The sequence below is a fragment of the Drosophila albomicans genome, chromosome 2R (genome assembly GCF_009650485.2).
Source record: "Drosophila albomicans strain 15112-1751.03 chromosome 2R, ASM965048v2, whole genome shotgun sequence".
Taxonomy (NCBI): Eukaryota; Metazoa; Arthropoda; class Insecta; order Diptera; family Drosophilidae; genus Drosophila; species Drosophila albomicans.
Window position 1 is genome coordinate 3,034,505 of NC_047631.2, and position 21,978 is coordinate 3,056,482.

Here is a 21,978-nt window from a genome sequence, read left to right on the forward strand (position 1 = left end):
TTGCTGCTACAGAAAACCTTTTAAATAAGAAAACTTAAACGTGCGGTTCGAAAGTGAAAAGGCTGCCTCAATAAATCGTTAACATTCAAAGCCTACAACAAGCGAACAACTTAAATCTCAATGCAGCTGTTGTCGGTTCAATAACAAAAACATTTTGGCAATTATAGGCCAAAGACAAAGAGAAGTGTGAGAGAAGGAGAGAGAGAGAGAGATACATATATATAGAAGGAATCAAACAAATCAGACTAAAGCAATTCAAAACAACAATGAATCAAACACAAGTGAATAATTTCTTAAAATGCTTCCTGCAAATTGATGAGCCCGTTAACCACTTGGCAGCACGTCACGATGATCACGACGATGATGACGATCACGATCATGATCATGATCATGATCACGATCACGACGAGTCTGGTTCTCTGTTGATGGCTAAAGTAACCGCCATGGTGGTGCTTTGTTGCGCCAGCGCTCTCTGCGGCTCCATTCCGTTCCTGCTAAACCGATTCTACCATTGGACTGAGAACCAGACTAATGCTCGCTCGGCGACTGTGGTTAAGTGTTTGTTGTACTTTGGCGGCGGAGTTCTCCTAGCAACCACATTCCTCCATCTGCTGCCCGAGGTTCAGGAGGTGGTCGAGCAGCTACAGGAGTGCGAGCTTATTCCCGAGCTAACTTTCCCGCTTGCTGAACTGCTGATGTGCTGCGGTTTCTTTCTCATGTATTTCATCGAGGAGGCAATGCATAGCTACATGCATAGGAATCAGCAGGACAATGCTGGCGCTGCATTTGAGCGCGGTCACAGCATTCGCCATAGTCATTTGGTGAAATCAACCGCTACTGCACCTGGGCAGACCACGAATGCAGCTGAGTTGGCTGCACCAGTGGCAAATGCCTCGCTCTCTGTGCAGGATCTCATGCAAAATGATTTGGAACAGCAAAAGTATGGTGCAGTTCACCATCAGCAGCACAGTCACAATCACAGCCATGCCCACAATCATGGCCATAGCCACAATCACATGGTTATTGCAGACGCCTCAGACGACATTCTCGCCTCGTCCCTACGTGGACTCTTCATCGTGTTGGCGCTTTCGTTGCACGAACTCTTTGAGGGCATGGCCATCGGCCTGGAGAGCTCCGCCAATTCGGTGTGGTTCATGTTTGGTGCAGTCTCGGCCCACAAGCTGGTACTCGCATTTTGTGTGGGCGTTGAGCTGATTGTGGCACGAACCCGTCTCAGCCTCGCTGTTCTATATGTGCTAACATTTGCCGTGGTCAGTCCTTTGGGCATTGGGCTGGGCATTCTGATTAGTCATGGTCAGAGTGGAGGCGGACCCAATTTGATATCAGCCATACTGCAAGGCTTCGCCTGCGGCACTCTCATTTACGTCGTGTTCTTCGAGATACTATCAAAGAATCGCTCCGGTCTACGGGCTTATCTGGCGCTCTTTGTCGGATTTGTGATTATGTTCGGATTGCAACAGCTCGGTAAGTACTGCATATGTATATAAGAGATAATCAAGTGTGTGAGTGAATGTGATTGCGATTGTGATTGTGAGTGTGGAAATCTGACTCTGATTGTGTCAGGGTCTCTGAGGCAACTCTTCTTCTTCAACCGGAATTAATTCGAGGGAATTAGGAACAGGTTCTTTACATATGACTGGTTTTCATGACAAATCAACAACTCTGTATTATTTATTCATTTTACTTGATTTTTTCTGTCGCCTTGTTGGCCTTGTAATAGACATTGTCGGTCTACGGTTTTGCGGTCTGAGAGATGCCGGTGGTTTTGTGTACACTTGAAACAGGTTGAGAAAAAAACCCACACTGAAATCATCTCTGCTGTGGCACACTTAATTGGGGATACCCAATGCGTCAAAAAGAACCGTCTGTAGACCCCAATGGCAATCAATTATCACTACATTACTCGTACTGCCACAAACAAAGCTAATAGATTTGCAATTTTATTACTTCCAGGTGCAAGCGGAGGTCACGGACATAGTCACAGCAGCTGTTCCTCAACAGATGCTCACGATCATCATCACACTGAGAGTGAATCCAGCACAGACCACCACGCACATCACAGTGAGGCTGAGCAGCTGGTTGCTGCCCATAAGTATCAGGAGAAACTGCAGGTGTTGCGCCAAGTGACCCAAAAGCTGCTAGAGGCCCATCCCAAGCATAAATGATTGAATTGCCCATGATGAATATGAATATACTTCATTAGTTTCAACTGTTAAGCAGAGATTGTACATTAATACTGTAAAATTATTTATCTATGTAGGTAGCAATCAAATTGTATATAATTCAAATTAAAATTTTGTTCTTACATTAATATTATTTAAGCATCACAGTTTTATAAATTATCAAATAATTCGAAGCTACGTATTCTTATAGAATACAATTCATATTTCTACGACATTAATAGTATTGATTAATAAATTAATGATATTATAACGAAGCCACATACGAAACAATTTTCTGATAATTATTTGGGCTCAAGTTGTACCGCTTCTTTGGGGATTTTCAGCAGATTGATAAACAAATTAAGAAAACGCGTGTCTTTAATTATTGGATATAATTAAAGAGTTCAAGAAACGTACATCTGTATACAAAAACATGAAAGAGTCGCACATCACATGTCGATATTTACTTTTTATTGTTAGATCTGTCTTATTTACTTTATTTTTTTTTTTATTTTAAATGTTTCTCTTGAAGTATTCGTCATTTCACATCGATTGTCAATTCAGTCAATCTATATCTGTTATATTGTTGTTAAAAACTGTTTTATAATGATGCACTCAAAACGCCTAGCTTTTTTGTTAATGTTGAACAGTATCTCTCATTCCACAAGGATTTTTGGGAGAACCTCCTTATAATTATTAAATGATTAAGTACATGTCAAGTAGAAAATAAATTGAGACAACAAATTTCATTAATTTAATGTATATTTGTATGTATGCATATCAATTAGGGACCAAATAAAAAAAATGCTTTGGGAGTCGCACATCAAGGAGCAATTAACTCGATTTTTGTCTTTTCTGTCCTCTTTATAAAAAATGGTAGATTCATTTTATTTATTTTGAAAAAATCAGAATGTATTATATTATTTTCATTATATATTATTTATATAAATATGTGGATGTACAAAAAACAAATTTTATATTTATTGCAATAAAAGAAAAAGTAACTGTCAAATAATAATGTCATCAGCTTTAATTGCTTATAACTTCACATCGGTTAGGTTAATTTTTACCACATTTTTGTGATGTAGTGCTACTGAATTACTAAAAAATGTATTGGAATATTCTCATTCTTTGATTTTTGTATTTTTATTTTGACGTAAATTGTAGATTGAATGAGCGAAATACTTATATCGTCATATTCAATTGTCAATTGTCATATTGATATCAAACAGCTTTTAATTATTAATACATAGAATTCAAAATGGCTTATCAAAGGATGCTTTACTATACCCAACAATATTACTAATACTTAACATGCGAAAAGATGATATTGCAAGACAAGGGTATTACAAACAATTTATTTCTTTCAAAAGGATCATCATAGTGAAATTCTTTTTCCGTAATTTTACTTGTGGAAAAAGAGCGAGATACAGATATCTAGTAGTTGATAAACGAGATTAACATTGTAATGGATTAATTTGTATTGCCATTAAAAATGGTATTGTGAGCATTTGCTGTTATATAAAGAGGTTGAAGTGTGCATTTCGTTAACGAAAGAATGACACAAATATTTACCTATTTAGGAATACATTGTGACGTACTCATACGAGTTTGTGTTAAACTTAATGCTAATTGATGGATAATTATGAATTATTGTTCCTATTCTAATTGAATTATTTTGCATGCGAGATGCTAAACAAATAAACAAGAAAACATTGATCCTTGTGCAAATCATATGGCATGGAAATTTAAAGAATATTTCCACAATTCCAACTGCAATCGTTTAGTTTTAGTTTGGAATTTATTAGAGTTAAGAGTTCTGCTCAACGATTTCAATTTGTTTTTATGATTTTCAACACCTGTCTAGCTTAGTTTGTGCTGTGCAGGTTTGTGTACGTGCTTGGGGCACTGAGTCCCTCTCGTATACTCGCGTATTTCACATAAAGGCCCCGCCACAGCAGGGGCAATTCTGAAATTGTGAAATTTCAGCACGATATCTCGATTGAAGTGCGGATCGTAAAGCAGCAATAGTCAACAATAAATGTTCGTCGCAATTTCAAAGTATAACCCAAGATCGAGACAACCCATGTAGCGACATTATTACTCTTTGCTCTTGGCACTGTGCACGGTGTGTACACATAGCGAACATAAGTATTTCTCTGTGGCATAACAAACAATAAATATACTTCACTTCAAACTGATAACTCTGTTGCTTGCGCAAAATTTTAACACGATATCTCCACATGAACGCAACAACACAACGCTCCGAGCGGTTGTCAAGCTCTCTATGCACGCGCTGCCTCTCCCTTTTGCTCATCGTTGTCTTACTCTCTCTCACTCTCTTTGTTTTGATCAAGATAAGCTATGGGAAGCCGTGCTTCCCTACCACCATGCCCCCCTTGAAACGCCATAGCTGCAACGGAAATTAGCGCGTCAAGTGTCAAGTGTGAATTGCCAAGTGGGTAACAACATTTGACAGCGCATGAAAACATCTCGGCAAGTTAATTAGCGCATCGGATCTTATTTACATCTGGGTCTACAAATGCTGCCGGTGCTCACAAGCTCAAGAGTTAAAGAGTTGTCCGGGCAACTTGTTGCTCAGGGCTTTTCGGGTTGGTCTCCAATATGCAAAGCAACGAAATTTTTAAATTTACGCTTGCCCCAAGAATCTAATTCTAATCGTACGGGTAACTTAATCGCCTCATCAGTTGTTTGCCCTCTTACGAGCACATTCTAAGATATCTGGCTTATCAGTTTTATCACTTATCAGTGACAAGTTGTTATGCATAATCATACAAAACACATTTGCAAATATTTACGCATGGTGTTAAAATTTCAATATTCGATTCGAATTGATTGTTCCTATTGGGCTTCTGATCACCTGTGTATATCGGTCAATATTTAATCTTTATAATTTCACGCCGATAACTACAATCTAATTAATCAATTTGAAAATGCTAGCCGGATTTATAGGTGACCTGGTTAAAGCTTGCCGATTAACTGATTGATTGTTATGAAAGGATGGCCATGGGATTGTTATCATGCTTTACATTCATACCCACAAGTGTACAAACTTTTTTACAAAACCTATTTTTTAAGATCAAAAACAGACAAATTGTTACATTTTAGTACATTTTTGCTTACTGCTCCAGAATGTGTAAGCAGCAGTCACAATGGAATGAATAGACTTTATAATCAAAACACAAGGAGTTTTTTGCGGATCAGTGTTGTTGATAACGATGAAAGGGCCCCCAAATATATACTGCATTAATAATAAATTTCTTTCTCTTTTATATTTTGAAGACCGGCATACTTTTAGGCTCTGCCTTTTAAAAATATTGCCGTTGCATTTCTAATATTATCGCATAAAGGATACGATATAAAATAAAATATATCAGAATTCCATACAGCAAAATCATTTTAAATAGTTAAACATGTTTTATTTTCCCACAAATATGCATTTAATTATTTAGAATAGATTGTTCGATATTAACTTTGATACGGCAGATACACTATTTGTTCAGGTGCACAAACTACGAGATAAACGAACGATCTATGACTTAAAAATTACTGCACTTTGTCATTAATGATGATTAAATGTCAATTGATTTGAGTTCTCCATCAAAAATTTTAACATATTGTAATATGTGTGGCGATTTTAGCAATTAGGAGTTAGCAATAAATATATGTAATTACTACAACTATAATATGTAAATAAAAACTCTATGGTAACTTGAATTCTCTTTGCTAAGTGTAGTCATCAATTAATTTAGTTTAATTTAATTTAAATAAATTGTAAGCCAATTGCGCTAAATAATTTATATAGTGCGAAAATACAAATTTCTCAAAATGTTCAAAATTTAAACGAATGGTAAGTATGTACAATCAAAAGTGACTTAAACTCTAATATCCAAATTATAATTATTTGTATTGCATATCGAGCCAAAGAAGCAAAAAAGGTTCGTATAGAAATGTATCGAATAGAAATGAAACTAAAAGTAAGTTGCATAAAAAACACAGTCTTATTTAAGTAGAAAAGATACCAGAATGCATAGTTATACTCTACATCACCAGAGTAATGTATGGCATAGATGCACAATATGCATGTACGAGGGGTGCTGAGTATAGGTGCAAGCTTAACGCATTTGTATTCACTGGTACTGTGTAATGGTAGATCAAGATACTACTATATACTGTTAGCATTCAGGCAGCTGTTGCGACTCCTGACTGCTGTGGCAATTGCTGCACTCTGTGAGGAGATTGCTGCTTCCATTGGCGTCGCTTCAGATGCGTCTGCTGCGAGTTAGTCCATCTGGGATAAAGATACAGATACAGATACAGTTGCATAGAATGTAAGTTGACTTCGGTCTCATCTCACCTGTGGTATTTGGAGAGCTTGCGTCGCTTAGCTGTTGGCATCGCATCCGCATCCGCATCCATTGGACTGCTCACAAATCCAAAGTTGCCCACGCTCGCCGACAGGGATCCTGAAATGTAGTCAATAAACTTCGTTGATATGCATTGCAAAATCCTATACAACTCATAAGTAAGTAGACAAGCACTTACCATGTTTTCGCTTGTTGTTACGGTGGACATGATTAACAGCGCTTGAAGCGGGCGAAAAATCAGCTGATTCCATGCTCACTTGTGGCAGCTGTCTAGGTATGCTGCAGTTGCGTCCACGACAGCTCTTTAGGTGCTGTAGTTTGTCATGCATGTACGATCTCTCGGCCGGCGTCAAGCTCGCTGCACGATTTTGTCTCTCAAAACGATCTATGTATATGCATGCAGTTAATAAGGAATCAGGTGTATGAAAACTCTGTGTTACCTATTGTTAAATTGTAGAAGGTTATCAACCCAGTGGTGAACTCGCAGTACAGATAATCATGAGTCGCATTTATGGTTCGCAGGCAGGAGTAGGTGTTATTGTTGGCATTCATGCAGAAGCAGAAGGGACTGTCATTCCAAAAGGGAGCTGTCCTCCAATGTTGATTGTCATGTGAGAAGCAGTTCATCTTTTCCGACAAGCACTCCTTCTCTAGACGCGCCTTTTTTATACGCTTGCGTTCCTTCTTCCGTTGCCGCTCCTCCTTCAACTTGCGTCTCGCTTCGCGTGCCATCTCTTTAGAGTCCGCATAACTTGAGGATTCATGAAATTGCTTAGTTAATTAGTTTAACGAGCCTCCCTTACTACCTAGTCGACTTACCTCTCGCCAACATCCGACTCGCAGATGCACTTGTCGCGAGATCCTTGTGTGTGCTCATTGGAATCGTATGAATCACCTCGAAAGATTTCCTTCTGTCCGCCGATGGTGCTCACATTCGGCAATAGGATGGGCAGCGGGGTGTTTCCACCCAACTCAGTAAAAAAGCTCATGTTGAACTCGGGGCCGGCGCCGTCATGCGAGGAAATGGGATCATTGCGTCTGCGACCCTCACCTCGTCTTCCAGCTGCAGCCGCTTGTTGCTTGCTTTCGCGCATCTGTTTCTTCATGTCCTTGAGGGTGGTGATCTTCTCTTTCAATAGTTTAATCAGCATATCGATTTGATTGCGGGATACACGCCAGGTCTTCTCATCCTCGTAGGTGACATCCGAGCAGTTAACCTTATCTGTGGTCTCATCCACAAAACATCGAGAGCCGCCTTTTTGGAATTTGTTGCCCCGACGCAAAGGATTGCCACGGTGATTGTTTAACTCGGGCTCGTGGAACTTTTGTTCCAGCATTTCTAAATTGCTTTGAATGTGCTGAATGACGACAGCTATGACATCGTTGGAGCTGGAATTGCTTGGTGTTTCACGTTTATTTAAATGTCTGTGCTCCGCAAGCATGTCAAGTGAACGATCTAGGCCTTGCAACCGTCGTTCCAGCTGCAACTGTCGCCTATGTCGACTCTTGTCCACAAGCTGCTGATGCTGATGCATGTGGGTGCGCTTATGGAGTCGATGTGAATGCGTTGATGATCCTGGTGCACGTATCTTTGTATAGCGAAGACCGTCCGAAGTATAACAAACACAGTTTCTTTGGTATTGTTTGCGAGGCATTGCGGCCAGTTGATCCTCCAGTTGCAGCTAAAAGAATCAAATCAAATTATTGAATGATAATTGTTTACTTCAGGAGGTACCTACATGAAACTTGCACTTATGTTTGCGCCAGCGGCCATCTTCATTGACACACCTCCACTTCTGGCCAGGCAGACAGTTCTTTAGCAACGCTGGATCTGAGCACTCTGAGTTCAGTCGCATGATCTTTGTGATGTATGGTGGCAGCGCTAAACTATTGTGCTGTAGTGTTTTTTGGTCTTCTAACTCGTCGTCATCTTCTTCATCTTGCTCGGCTGTGTCATCAAACGTGTCATCTGATGTGAAATCAGCCTCTGTATCTGTATCCGCATCTGTATCCGCCTCCATATCAGTATCTGCATCTGCATCTGTGTCGTCTTCATCATCATCGACACCTATATCATCGTCAGGATTTTCCTGCTCTGTCGTCGTGGTCATCGAGTTAAGCAGCGTGGCCATAGTGCTGCTGCTGCTCCCATTGTCCTTACTCAACAGATCCTCCAGAAGTATGCTGTTCACTAGCCGCTTTGCCTGACGCTCCGCCAATAAGCGAGCTCGAGATTCAGCTATCTGGTCGGCAGTCTCTCGACGTCCCGAACTCTCGATAAGGAAACTATCTGGCCAACTCTCACGCACAATCCGATTACGACTGTGTAGCAGCGGTAGAATGCTATGTCCGTCCATGTGCGGCGGAACCGGTACGCCACCCATGTCGAGGAATGTGGGCGCCAGGTCCACGTTTAACACGATCTCATTAACACTGCGGCCGAAGATTGATAGGTTACAAAAAGATTGATAAACCAGGGGTGTAACTTACACTTTGGAAGCCTGGATACCGGGTCCGCGGATAAGAAAAGGCACGCGAACATCGAACTCAAAGGGAAAACTCTTGCCCTTGATCAAACCGAATTGTCCCAGATGATATCCATGATCCGATGTGTAAACAATGTATGTGTTTTCCAATTCCCCGAGAGCTTTTAGCTCATTGAAGACGCGCTCCACGGCCACATCAACGCTTTGTAGAGTCTGCAGTCGCTTAGTCATGAGGAGATTGGTGAAACGTTTGTGCACCGGCTGCATGGGCTCTGTCACCCTTAGGATCCATTGCTTGTCAGGATTGGGAGCGTGATCGTAGCTGGGTGTACTGCACATAAAAGACAATTATTTAGCATGGCTGAAACATCGCAAAGTAGAGCTAAACTCACTGATGTGTGGTCACATTAAAGAAGAGGTGACTGTACTGTGGAGCTGAGTCCTCGGGACCGTGCGGCGCTGGAAAACTCATCGTTAATAGCACGGGCTTTCTTTGGCTTTGCTGCTTGGAGGAGCGAAGAAATGCGATTGAATCGTTGACTATCAAATCCGGATAATAATCTTTTGCATAGTCAAAGCCATGCTTGATTTTTTGACCATTAAGATTGATGCTGTAGTTGTAGTACTTAGAGTTCATGATCAGGCCACCCCATTCCCGCCAGCCTGGCGGTATATATGAGCCATTGTACTTATTCAGATACTTGCCAAAGTAACCTGTGCGATAGCCTGCATTTGATAGATACGCGGCATAGGATCGCGTCTCATGCGTCGCCTGCCACTGTGGACTGGAGCAATTGTCGTTGTTGGTGAATACCATGTGGTTGTGCACATACATTCCCGTCAGCAGCGAGGATCGTGCCGGACAACACATCGGTGTAGTGGTGTAGGCATGCCGGAACTCGGCTCCTCCATCCCGCAATAGTCGCAAAGTGCGTGGCATGAAGTTGAGTGAGCCCAGCTCCACATCCTGATCGTCTGTCAGAATAAACACAATATTGGGACGACGTTCGCGAGCTAAATTTGAGTCGCGAGAGAAGCGTTTGTAACCTGATCCCGACCCACTCGATTGTTGGCTATTCCTATACTGTTGTTTATGCTGATGCTGATGCTGACGTCCCTCCTGACCGGTTGCTTGCTGTTCCCTGCCCTCAGCTGAACTCAGAAGCAGGTTAAGACCAAATGCGATCAGCGCCAGGCAGCCAATTACTTGATGTTTTTCAATTTGCTTCATTTTGTTTACCATATAACCAGGATAGGGATAAGTTGATTAAATTTAAGCTGCGGCGTCTCCGTTAGACATCATCCACATAGTGATACCGCCGTAGAATCCATATAAATTCTTTTCAATTCCTAAAAGAGACCAAAATAGTGAATTTAGTTTAGGAATCGCAATCAATTTTAACTAAAGGATGCGTATAAATATTCAAACTAATACGTTAATAGAAACAAATTAACCAATTTTTCATTATTTCCAATATAAGATTATAGTTCTAGAGCGGATTCGTTATTCAACTTGGTTGAAAAATTTATTTCAACCATTAAGTTTCATTAAGAGTATGGAATTTTGTGGTTGAACTGTCAACAACGGCAACAACATTGGGAAAGATTTCGATTCTCGAAGTCAGCCAAATCAGAATCATGAACATTTTGTTTACTTGTCAAGAAATATTTTGACTGTCGTCGAAGCTAAAGTCGTTGTTCTTGGCTCGTTTAAGCGCACAAATGTCCTTGCTGAAATTTATGTGCCACTCACTACTTAAGTGAAAACTGCAATAAATGCTTTACCCACCTTCCACCACCCATTCGTACATTCTTTGTCCCACCTAGCTACCTCAATGCTAGTCAATGTGTTTCGCTTCCATGAACATTTCTGATGCATTTAATGTGCTCTCGCGCCTGGCATTGGACTGAGTAGAGAGCAAAAGTAAAAGGTGTAGTCAGTAGTTGAGTACTTTACATAGGAGCTGCTATGTGTGTGTATGTTGTGACGGGTGAATGGTTTCCTTAAGTGGGATTTAGTATATGTAGTGGTCGCAGCAGTAAAGAGCATTTGCCATTGTAATTTCAAGTTGGCTTTAACTCTAGCTTCGACCAGAATAATAGTACTCTTAAGACTTAACATCTTAACCATTTGGCAATACGAAACTTTTGATTTCTCTAGCCCACGAACCAAATAATCTATTTGGCCTTGACGAATATGAGCCAAAAGTTTCCATTCTTTCGTAACAATTCACTTGTGAGCGCTCTGCCCTTCACATGACGTGATAATCGGCAAATACTCTTTACATGATTACTCTTACACATCGACTCTTAAATGTGAATACAAAGAGTTAGAGTGAGTACGAGACACAAAGAGGTAAAGTCTGCTCTGCAAATGTTGCAGTTGGTGCATTAAATAGATCGTTTGCTGCGAAGTTAAAATAAAAGTAACGAAAACCAAACTCACGCCGGCCACACTCTCAAACATATACACTTAATAAAAAAAATGAAACAGAAAAAAATCAATAATAATAATGAAATGGTGGATGCATTTCCTTTTTTAATATAATTGTACTATGTTGTGAAGGGAAAGCTAAAACAGCTGAAATGTATTTTTTATGTTTCGAAGCCAGCTGGAAATTATCGTCGTTAGCGTCTTCCACTTTGATTTCGCCTCTTGACTCCGATAACGACTTCCTTATTCCCCAAGGTTGTTTGAAATGCAACAACGACTAAGAGTGAAGATCGATTTGAGGTGAGCAAAAACAAGTTTTGCTTGGATGCTCCGCATGATCCAAGTCCATGGCCCTAAAAAGGAAACATGTTTTTGACCGGACTGCATGAGTGAGACACAAATAAAATAAAATAACTCTGCGAACAAAATTCTTCTCTTGCTCCTGCCGACATCTTTACCCTCTGCCTTTACACGCACGTCACAAATACACAGACGGAAATTTAGTCAGCGACCTGGACCCTGGACCTCAGACTGGGACCGAGACTAGCTCTGAAGCCGGCTAGCAACACCATCCGAAGTCATTCTATATCGCTACAACGTCTAGAGCAAAGAGATGTGTGTGTGTGTGTGTGTGTGTGTGTGTGAGATACAGAGAGAGAGAGAGAGATGGAGAGAAATAAACACGATTTTTCGGATTCTGATTCATTCATGAATTTTACGAAATTTATTTTATGTCCTTCTCTTGTTGCTTGACTATGCAGCCACTTCTTTCACTCTTCTCTGGTTAACTTTGGTCCATCGTGCATTGTTAGTTTGTTAGTCTGCCTTCTTATTTATATGGCTTGGCTCCGTTTGTGTGAAACTCCACGACAGGTCGCTTCTTTTATGTTCTGTTGCTAACCGTTCATAAAATGTTATTAAGTTTTGAAGTATTTGTTGGGGTAAATTCTTTTAGTATTTATACCCTCTACCCATAGCGCAACTTTGAGCCTCCAGCAAATGTATGTAACTCTCAGAAGTAGTCATCTGAAACCCTACAATATATAATACATAATATATGTTCGTTTGATTGATACTTGATTCGTCTGTCTTTGTCCGTATGATCTCAAAGACAATAAGGAGGTGCAATTTGAATGTTTTTTATATTTTTGCCACGCCCACTTGCGTCCTCGCAAATCGAATAAAACTGATTACCAAGCGTAATATTGAAGCAAGAGTCACGATCATATAAAAATTGTAAAAGTTTTTTAGGATACAATTTTAATTGTCCAAAAACGGCTGCTGCAATATGTTGTTAGTTACTTTGGTTAACAATCTGGCATATTTTGTACTCATGGTAGACTGGAATACAGTTTTAGCTCTATCTCGATAACTATGTGCCTCCATGAAATGTATGTAGCAGGCAGAAAGAGGTTTCTCGGACCCTATAAAGTATATATGCTTGATCAGCGTCAACAGTCGAAACTATATAGCTATTTCCGTCTGTCAGCTGTCGCACCCAGATCATAGAGACTATAAGAGATAATCATATAATTTCTTTCGACAGCATTTGTAATGTTTACACGCATTTCAATTGTGTTTCAAACTTTTTCTACGCCCTCTTCCACCTCAGCAAATCGATAAAATTCAAAAAACAATCGTAATTTTCATGTATGTGTTTTGGTACAGAGAATAATAACTATAGTTTTTATGATTCCTGAAAATTTGGCTGCGGATAAAAATTTTAAGAGTAATCTAAGAAATACTTTTTTATGGGCAAAAACTTATGAAGCTCTTTTACTTCATTTTATCGGATCGCAAATATATACAAACAAATTTCGCTTATATATAGTCTCCGAGATCTAGGTGTTCACATGAAGATAAATACAGGCATACGGTCGTAGCTGTATATATTATGTATATATTATATATACATATGTATAATTTATTGGGACGGGGATGCCTCCATCTGACTGTTACTTTAAATTGCTGTTAGCCCAAAACAATAAATAAATAAACAATAAAAATTTGATGTGACTATAGCAACTACAATTGATTTATTTTGTACAAAATGTTTTTTTGTTTTAAAGCTTAAAAGTGTACATTGGAATATTTTTTTTGGCTGTGTCTTTTATTAAAAAAATGAAAATTGAATTTTGCTTATGCTCATAAAACAATGAATACCTCCTACCTTTTATTTTATTTGCAGTTATTCCTATTACTTATTATCTTCTTTTTTAATTACTCTATAAATAGGCAGGTTAGAGTTATTCGATATACATACATACATATGTTCAATCTAAAATTTCAGTTGCACCATCAGCATTCTTTTCATTGAAAGTCAAACGAGGAAGGCTTTGTGCTGATTTAGCGAATGTTTTTAGTACAATGCTTAACATATTTTGTCTGTAGATGCGGTACATGACATATCAGATTATATGAGAAACTGATTACACAGCAAAAGTCAAAGACGTGGAATGCAAATAGCAAATATTGAAGATAGGAAACTTAAAGTGGAGCGTGAACTAGGTAAGCAAAGGCATAAATGGCAAATGCATAAATGCAATTGCACAAACTACTTAACAGAAGTTCACTCCATTAAGACTAAATCAAATTTCAATTAGCGCAAAATCCCAGTCAATTGTTGCTGTAGAAACATTCTCTAACTTGCCAGCAGTGCTGATGTGGTGTGACTTTGAGTTTAAAGTATATTTTTTAATATGGTAATAAAGTGAAGTTGACTTCTTGACGCCGCTAATCCGACAGCAAGACGACAGTTGGTATCCAATGCTGCATCTCATTTATCACTTTCAATGGAGCACTAGTGCCTTGGACTCATAGCTCAGCGACACATATAAAATACATGTACATGTGTTTGACTGTGCAAATGGTCATCCAAGTGTGGGCAATTCGCATCCGTTTCTTGTCTTAGTCGTGGACTGACTCAACTGGCGAAGTGTCGTCAAAGAGCGTACAAATTTGGAGCAAGTTGCGTGGGTTGTCCCTCCTCCTTCAGCTCCAATTCCAATTGCAACTTAGCGCTTAATTAGACAATTAACGGTGGCCAGTTCGAAACCGGCTCACCAACTGCTGCACAGTCACTTTGACGCTTAACTACTTCAATTCTGCATTATAGTGATGTGCTGCAATGAAACAATTCCTCTCGGAAAGAGAGAGCGTAGGCTTTAGGATACGCCTACTCTTTCACTATGGTCTTCTTCTTTTCCTTTATACAACGCTTTTAGCCTACAACATTCACATGTTACGAACTCATAAATTGTGTGGTAAATATGTCTTAGGTGTAGCTTTGGCCACGATGAAACGAGTATAAGGAGTAAGTCAGTGGTAAGTCAGTTAAGTTAAGCAGCTTTCGGTCATTAACACTTCAGCTAAGCTTACGTTACATGGGGAAACAGCTTTTTATTTACATGCATTACATATGAGAATACAATCACAATAAAATTCAGAAAATATTTTTTTAAATGTATGAAAGCAATCAATATTTTGAAAACTTTTAAAATGTTCAAATTTCTATAAAAATATAGTATTTTTGATGTCTCACGAAAATTACACACTGTTTATTTAAGCTCAATTGGGAACTCCGAAGATAACATACATACAAGAGCAATAGCAATATTCTTTTCAAATCTTAAACTGCTTTCGAAACGTTTCGCATATTACTTATATGATACATACATAATATGCAAAAACAAAATATGCAGTCAATCCGTAGGAGTAATGCAAAGCCTGCTCAATGTGAATGACATTGGCGCGCATTCAGACTTTTAGACAAGTGTCAGACGTCAACGTAGTAAAAATGTATAAAATTAAAGTGAATTTTGCGTTTGTCTTTCATTTATTTGATTTGTCTTTCATTTTCTGTTGCAGTAGCTAAATTCATTTAAAAACAAAAAGGGAAGAAAAATAAAAATATATTTTTAATTTGCATTTGTGAATGCTTTTCGTACAGCAATGAAGTAAAATGAGTAACATTTTTCTAAAATCTCTTTGATTCAAGTAACTAAAATTTTCTTTGAATTAGGATGCATGACATCTTGAAGATCCAAATCAAATATTATTAATACTATCATTGTTAATTTTCTTGCAGAACGGTCACTTCGTACATACATATATTTAATCGACATCATTGTGATCGAAGGCTAAAGCAATGATTGAATACATTCAATTATTAATTGATATCTCGGTTGCCTAGTGTTTTTTGAGTTCCATTCATATTTAAAAGATGAAATGTATAGGACTATAGTACCAAATGGTTCGTTCAATAATTTAATCTTCTTTAAATTGTTGTTCATTATTCAAATTAGCAAATGTCAAAAGCTAAATGGCAACTACTGCAGCTGTTTGCTATTTCTGTTATGTTATGGCTATGGCTTGAAGAGTTGCCCAATTACTAACAACAGCAACAACAACAAAAACATATAGAAATAAATATTACCCAGGAATGACGGAGGCAAACCCTACACTAGTTGCCGTCGATGTTGTTGTCGTTGCAGTGGTGACATAAACAAATCAAATCAAATAGTGACCCACTTAAGAGCTTTGACAATTTTCTGCAACAGTAAACTGAGAATACACACACACAACCAGTGACGGCAGAGTCATGTAACATTTATGCATGGGGCGAACTGCAAGAAATTGGAAAAAATGTAACGAAACATTGGCCAAACATTGCATTGCATTTTGTTTCAAGTCAAAACAGAAAACAAAAATTGAATAAACTTCTTGCCCCGACAGGAAACTCGCATATACTGCGGTTTTTGCGCCATGAGTGTTAATTGCATTCAAAAGGAACTTGTTTTTAAAAGAAAACTCGGTTGACATTTGCATATATTAAAGTTGACTCCTTGTCAAGTAGAGTATGTGGCAAATTAGCACTAGACGTTTCTATTGATTATCCGATAATGTAGCGAGTCTAGAACAACAAAGCGAAACCCTTTACTTTTAAGCACATAAAATCTAAATTTGATTAACTGTGAAAACAATATGCACTTGATGGAAACATATCAAGGTCTAGCCAACGCGACGAATGGGGTGAATACAATTTCGAATCCCAACAAAATACGAATTTATATTAGAATACTCAGTTGGTGTGAGCGAGAGGGAGCAGGAGTTGGGTACTAAAAATATATAAATACTAGTCGAAATGTTAAAAATTCTCGTGACACTTCACAAGAATTTTGTCGCTCTTTTCGTTCGAGTGTAAATAGCCGCTTTGCAAAAGTGCTTCCAGAGCAGGCCAATACGCGTAACCCGAGCAAATGCAGACCAAGCCCAACCAAACCATGAAAATTGTGCTGAAGGCACCGAAAAAGCAAAAATTCGACAATGACTATTCAAAAGTTGCTTACCTTGGACTAAAGGTTGCGCTCAACAACAGAGACAGCGCCGACAGAGAAGCTCTGTGGGCAGGCTATAAATCATATCAGGCTGGTAGGCGTGGTGTGTGGTTTTCTAAAGAATTTTAACTGTTACTGCGATCGCCTTTCAAGAATGTGAATCATTGGTAAAAGGTGAAACTGTCCCTGATGCCGGCAGCGACAACCGAGAAGAGGTATGTCGATGTCTGTATATGTCTCGGGTCTCCGGCCTCAGCTTTCAGCACAAGGCGTCGAACGGAAGCCGCATTAGTTGCTCAATAAAAAAAAAACAGCATAATAAGAAGACCGGTTCAGAAAGTGATATGTGTCAGGCTATTCAAACACTTGTCGACACGTGGGGCAATACCCAGTGTTGTTAAAAATCCATAGCTATATCTCTTAGAGTTCCTGAGATCTAGGAGTTCATATGGATAAACAGACACACATAGCTCTATCGTCTCTGCTGCTGACGCTGATTAAAAATATATGAACTTATATATGGGCTGAGATGACTCTTTGTGTCTCTTACATATGTACATTTTCAGTTGACCTACCCTATGAGTAGCAGGTATAAAAATATACTTTTCACAAAGGTTTGCTGTTAAGATTGCTTAAAGTTCAAAGTGTATTTTTGCCAATATTTATTAATGTCTGCAAGCAATTATTCTTCGGGGACAAATTTTGAATCTTTGCCAAAACGAAACGTTGAATTTCCTTCCTTATAGTTTTGATGATTATTCTATAGAATTATAATTTGTAGTAGCACAAGTAGTGCGCTCTAATAAATAAATGTTTTCTTTCCTTCTTTGAGATTTGATCCAATATTGTGTTAATTTACTTGTGATGTACATCATCTAAAAATATTAACAATTTAACTTTTTACTTGTGATGTACATCATCTGAAAATATTAACAATTTAACCAAAACTAATATTTTTAATGGCTGTCTGTCAAAAAAAAAGTTGCTCTAAATGTTGTTCCCTTTCTCGCACATGAAGCATAAGCGCAGAAAAAATCCATATATTTATAGAATTAGGCGCAAGAGCAGCCGTTTTCAACAAAATATTCTTTAAACAAACTATATAGAATATTCTAAAAAAAATTCTGCGAATCTGCAAGTAAAATAAGTGTTTCTCTTTCTTTTCAAGAGTTTTCTGATTTATTCAAAAGTTCACCGCAAAAATCCCAGAAGCCGAAATAGCTCAGTTGGGAGAGCGTTAGACTGAAGATCTAAAGGTCCCCGGTTCAATCCCGGGTTTCGGCACTCACTTTTTTTTAAGCATTTTGTTTCATTTAATTTTCGAACTTTCAGAAACACTCTTTTTAATCCAAGGCGGAAGCATCTCTTATTTTAATTTAATTTGGACGCTCTCCGAAAACTTTAAAACATTTGATGGCCCATCTGAGGGCACAGAGTTCATCAGCACACACCATTTATGATCAGCAGAAAATACTATAGAGATGTTCGGTTCTATGTTTTAGCAAACCGAAATAGCTTGGGGATGTGATGCACATCTACGAGGTCTACAAAAATAAATAATAAGCAATCGGCAAGTCGCAATGTATTCTATGTGTCTGGCTGTCTGTCAAGCATAAGAACGACAAACGTTTTAATATGCTTTTATTAGCCAAAGCACTGAGAGGGATCCACATCGGTCGCCTCTTGTCGGCCAGAGTAATTAGACTCCATTAGTGGTAGTGGCAGTGGCAACAGCAGAAGCAGCGACTCTTCTTTCCAGCCCACAGACAAGTCGTGTGTTATTCGTACATTGAAGGCGATGCAAAGTGCTCATCTTAACTTGTATTTGTTGCTGTTGGTGTAGCTGTAGATGGTGCTGTTGCTGTCAATGTATCTGTGTGTGAGTTATGAGCACCATGTGCTAATGCTGGCATGTGTGGCACTTGATGCGGCGCTCATAATTCTTGCGTCATTAGACAACTTGGTGCATAAGCCCATTCAAATGTACTTGAATGTCTCAAATATGAGAAGACGCAGAGGAACCACGAGCCAGAAGCCATGGTCATTTGCCATTTGGCGTCGCAGATGGATAATTTGTCGAGCGACGACAAATGACATGGAGCAACTTAAAGTTAACATTCCGGAGACTAACATTCTATTTCTCTTACCCTTGCTGTCGATACTCTCTTTACCACCAAGGCATATGGTATAATTTGACAGTTTGGTACGCAATAAAACAGATTAGTTACAACTCGTATGGCCATGGCGACGGCGATGACGATGACTATAGCGACTATAGCGACGAGGAACAGGAGTAAGAGACGGTGTCAGAATTGGAGTTGAAGTAGACATTACGCAATTTAAGACGACTCAAACAACTCAAACTCTTGAGATGCAGACTCTGAGATGATGGATTACTCAGAACTAAGTGTCGACTGTTGCTGCAACATTAATGAGTTTATTTGCCATACCAGCTAATGAAGATGTTGCCGACGGGAGGCCAGTCAAGTGGTTTCCTACTCGTTTAGGTAAAGGTGTGGTAAAGTTTGTTAAATTATTTGTATCAAACAAGAATGATAAGGAGACTACAGAAGCACTTTATAGGCGCAAACTTTGTAACAAGCAACAATCCGACGATAAGAAATAAATTTATATTTAGAATTTCATTGGAAAGCGTTTTTTCTTTTTCGAGAGGTAATCTATCATATTTTCAGTAGATACATTAAAGGCCAACACGCTGAATCATTTCGGGTGTTTCCTAAGGAGTTCATTACAGCCCACAGCGGCCAAATGAGTCATGCACCTCCGAAATTCAAATTTGAAGCTTCACTCCAACAGCCCTTATCAGGGCTTATTTCATGTGGGGTCTACGAATAGGAACGTGTTCAGTAGTCGGGTAATATGAATCATGCCGTAGGTCTCGCCGCTTCTTATCTATTGGCCAATCAACCGACTTACAATTTATTTGAACATGCTAGATATCGATATGCTCTGCTTATAAATGCACATGCGGCTGTCCACTCGAAGTCAGATTCAGCACTACCAACGAAGCGAACGAACTAAATAACAATCCAAGCCTCATTAAAATGGAAATCTCCATAGAGGTGATTAGTGATACCAGACATGAGAGCAAATTAAATGGATGTTGTCTCAATAGACAGAGACTTCACAATATCATAATGGGTGTGTTTCTTAAATCTACAAAAAAAATCGAAAATAAAAACATTGGTTTCTATTATGATGTGCTCTTTTAGGTATGGTTATGTTTTCGTATGGAGGCATGGACATGGCTCAGGGTCTTGGCTGGAATTTATACTCAGGCATTGAGACTTCGGAGCAGTTTCAATACAGTTGGTTTATTGGTGTCATCATTGGAGTAATCCTGGCATCAATATCCGTTTCGCACCTTCCGAAGATCTATTTTTATGTGAGTTTCCGTGCCCAAGACATTACCTAAATTGTATTTTAATATTTTATATATCTGAATTCCTCTAGTTTGTTGCAATTTTACTACAACTGATCGACGCCATCATCTGTGTCAGTGCACCTCACAATTACGATGCCATGGTTGCTGCTCGATACATTGGCGGCATAGGGATTGGACTCATAACAGTAGCCTTCATCATACACAACTCAGAGGTGGCGCCAAACAACGAGCGTGGTAAATGGTGTGCTGTTGAACAGTCCGGTTTGGGATTGGGCATAGCAGTCCAAGTGATCATGGATTCGATGTGGAACCCAGCTCTGCCCATTGGTAACAATCAAGTTCATGGCATCATTGGAATTTCATTTGCTATTATAGCAATAGCCATATTAATCCTATCTGTGGAATCGCCCATCTTCTATCTAAGTCGCAATAATGACCTGAAGGCTAACACTTGCCAATGGGAACTACTGCATAAGAGAGCCACAATTGAAGACTGCAAACTTGCATTTGCAGAGAACTCCCAATATGTTTTAGAGGGCAACAGAGAGACATTGGTCCATGAACTAATTGTCGCCATGGTTCCATTCCTCAAGATGCTCCTCTGTCGCTGTCTTGTCGCATTCAGTTTTTCATTGCCCCTAACGGAAACGATCATAGAGAGCACAACGGTTTGGCAGGGCACCATGTATAGCTGGCCGATTATTGTGTGGAGAATCCTACGTTGGATTGGAACCCTTCTCGCAATCTTGGCCATGGACAAGATGGGACGCAAGCTCCTCTCGATGCTTGGCCTAATATGCATGGGCGGCCTGATGCTCGGAATGGCAAGCATTTATTCCAATTTGAGCAATGTTATTGATCCGGATCATATGGCAACGGTGTGCAGAATTTCCATGGCATTCCAAATGTTTGCCGGCTTGTTTGTCTCCTGTACACCAGCCTACTTGGGCGAGGCATTCCCACTACGCATAAAAGCATTCCTAATTGCCCTGATTGTTTGCATAGAGCAATTGATCCATATCATTGTGATCGTGACATTCGATAAAAACGATTATAGCTTCTACCAGTACTACCTGGCAGTAGGCATTATCATGGTTATATGTTTCGTAGTTCTGATGGTAACTTTGCCAGAGACACGAAACATGACTCTGCGAAAGGCTGGACACCGTTTTCGCCGCTTGCATGATGTATTGGCCTACTAGACTGTAGCAGGACCGAACAAGTCAAAGCTATGACTGAATCAATATTGTAGAATTTTTAGCCTTAATATAGAAAGACACTTTAAAAAGTATTATATTTTATTTTAGTGTTATTCTTCGTAACAATGCATTTAGTAACAATGCATTTATTACGGAGAATATAAGAGCGAGCTAATTAACGAACGATAAATATATTAAATAATTCAAACACAATTAAAAGTGCCCCTTTTATTTGCTATTTCAAATTTGCAAAAAGTATTCAGCGGTTAGCACAAGCACTGCTTATAGTGCCAATGCAAACACTGCTTTATTAACGTGCAAGCAGTGTTTATGTTGAGCGATATAAGCAGTATGAGATTTCTAATACATAATTACTACTATTACGGCAAGTCGATTAAATGACGATTTGTTTGTGAACTTTGCATTCTTAAACAAATCTATAAAAATATAAACAATGAAAGGTCAACAATTTCTTTACAAACTCATTGTCAGCTTATGCATTAAAAAAACATGACGCGTTTTCAGACCACATTTTTATAATATGTG

The 21,978-nt window shown here is 39.0% G+C and overlaps 3 protein-coding genes and 1 non-coding gene across 6 annotated transcripts in view; 3 read left to right on the plus strand and 1 right to left on the minus strand.

The window, feature by feature from the left end:
• Positions 1-116: 116 nt before the first annotated feature.
• On the plus strand, positions 117-2,342 carry LOC117576650 (zinc transporter ZIP1). Its single transcript, XM_034261587.2, has 2 exons — positions 117-1,485; positions 1,975-2,342. The coding sequence occupies exons 1-2, from the start codon at positions 267-269 to the stop codon at positions 2,184-2,186; spliced, it is 1,431 nt and encodes a 476-aa protein (XP_034117478.1). The 5' UTR covers positions 117-266; the 3' UTR covers positions 2,187-2,342.
• Positions 2,343-5,601: 3,259 nt separating this feature from the next.
• Positions 5,602-21,978, minus strand: part of LOC117576649 (extracellular sulfatase SULF-1 homolog) — a 30,252-nt gene continuing 13,875 nt past the window's right edge. For 2 of the 3 annotated variants that reach the window (XM_034261584.2, XM_034261582.2), the window contains exons 3-10: positions 9,450-10,407; positions 9,062-9,388; positions 8,311-9,004; positions 7,391-8,253; positions 7,012-7,322; positions 6,750-6,956; positions 6,562-6,670; positions 5,602-6,495 (exon numbers count right to left, since the gene is read on the minus strand). In XM_034261584.2, coding sequence (XP_034117475.1) covers positions 6,387-6,495; positions 6,562-6,670; positions 6,750-6,956; positions 7,012-7,322; positions 7,391-8,253; positions 8,311-9,004; positions 9,062-9,388; positions 9,450-10,300 — 3,471 coding nt within the window. In that variant the 5' untranslated portion in view covers positions 10,301-10,407 and the 3' untranslated portion in view covers positions 5,602-6,386. Of the gene's footprint in view, positions 6,496-6,561; positions 6,690-6,749; positions 6,957-7,011; positions 7,323-7,390; positions 8,254-8,310; positions 9,005-9,061; positions 9,389-9,449; positions 10,408-21,978 lie in introns of those variants that run through there. The other variant, XM_034261586.2, reaches the window with a different exon arrangement.
• On the plus strand, positions 18,039-18,111 carry Trnaf-gaa (transfer RNA phenylalanine (anticodon GAA)). Its single transcript has one exon. It is a non-coding gene; the product is annotated as a tRNA-Phe (tRNA).
• Positions 19,833-21,544, plus strand: LOC117576848 (uncharacterized). The gene is made up of 3 exons (XM_034261940.2): positions 19,833-19,989; positions 20,061-20,233; positions 20,302-21,544. Exons 1-3 carry the CDS (start codon positions 19,893-19,895, stop codon positions 21,433-21,435), a joined length of 1,404 nt encoding a protein of 467 aa, XP_034117831.2. The 5' UTR covers positions 19,833-19,892; the 3' UTR covers positions 21,436-21,544.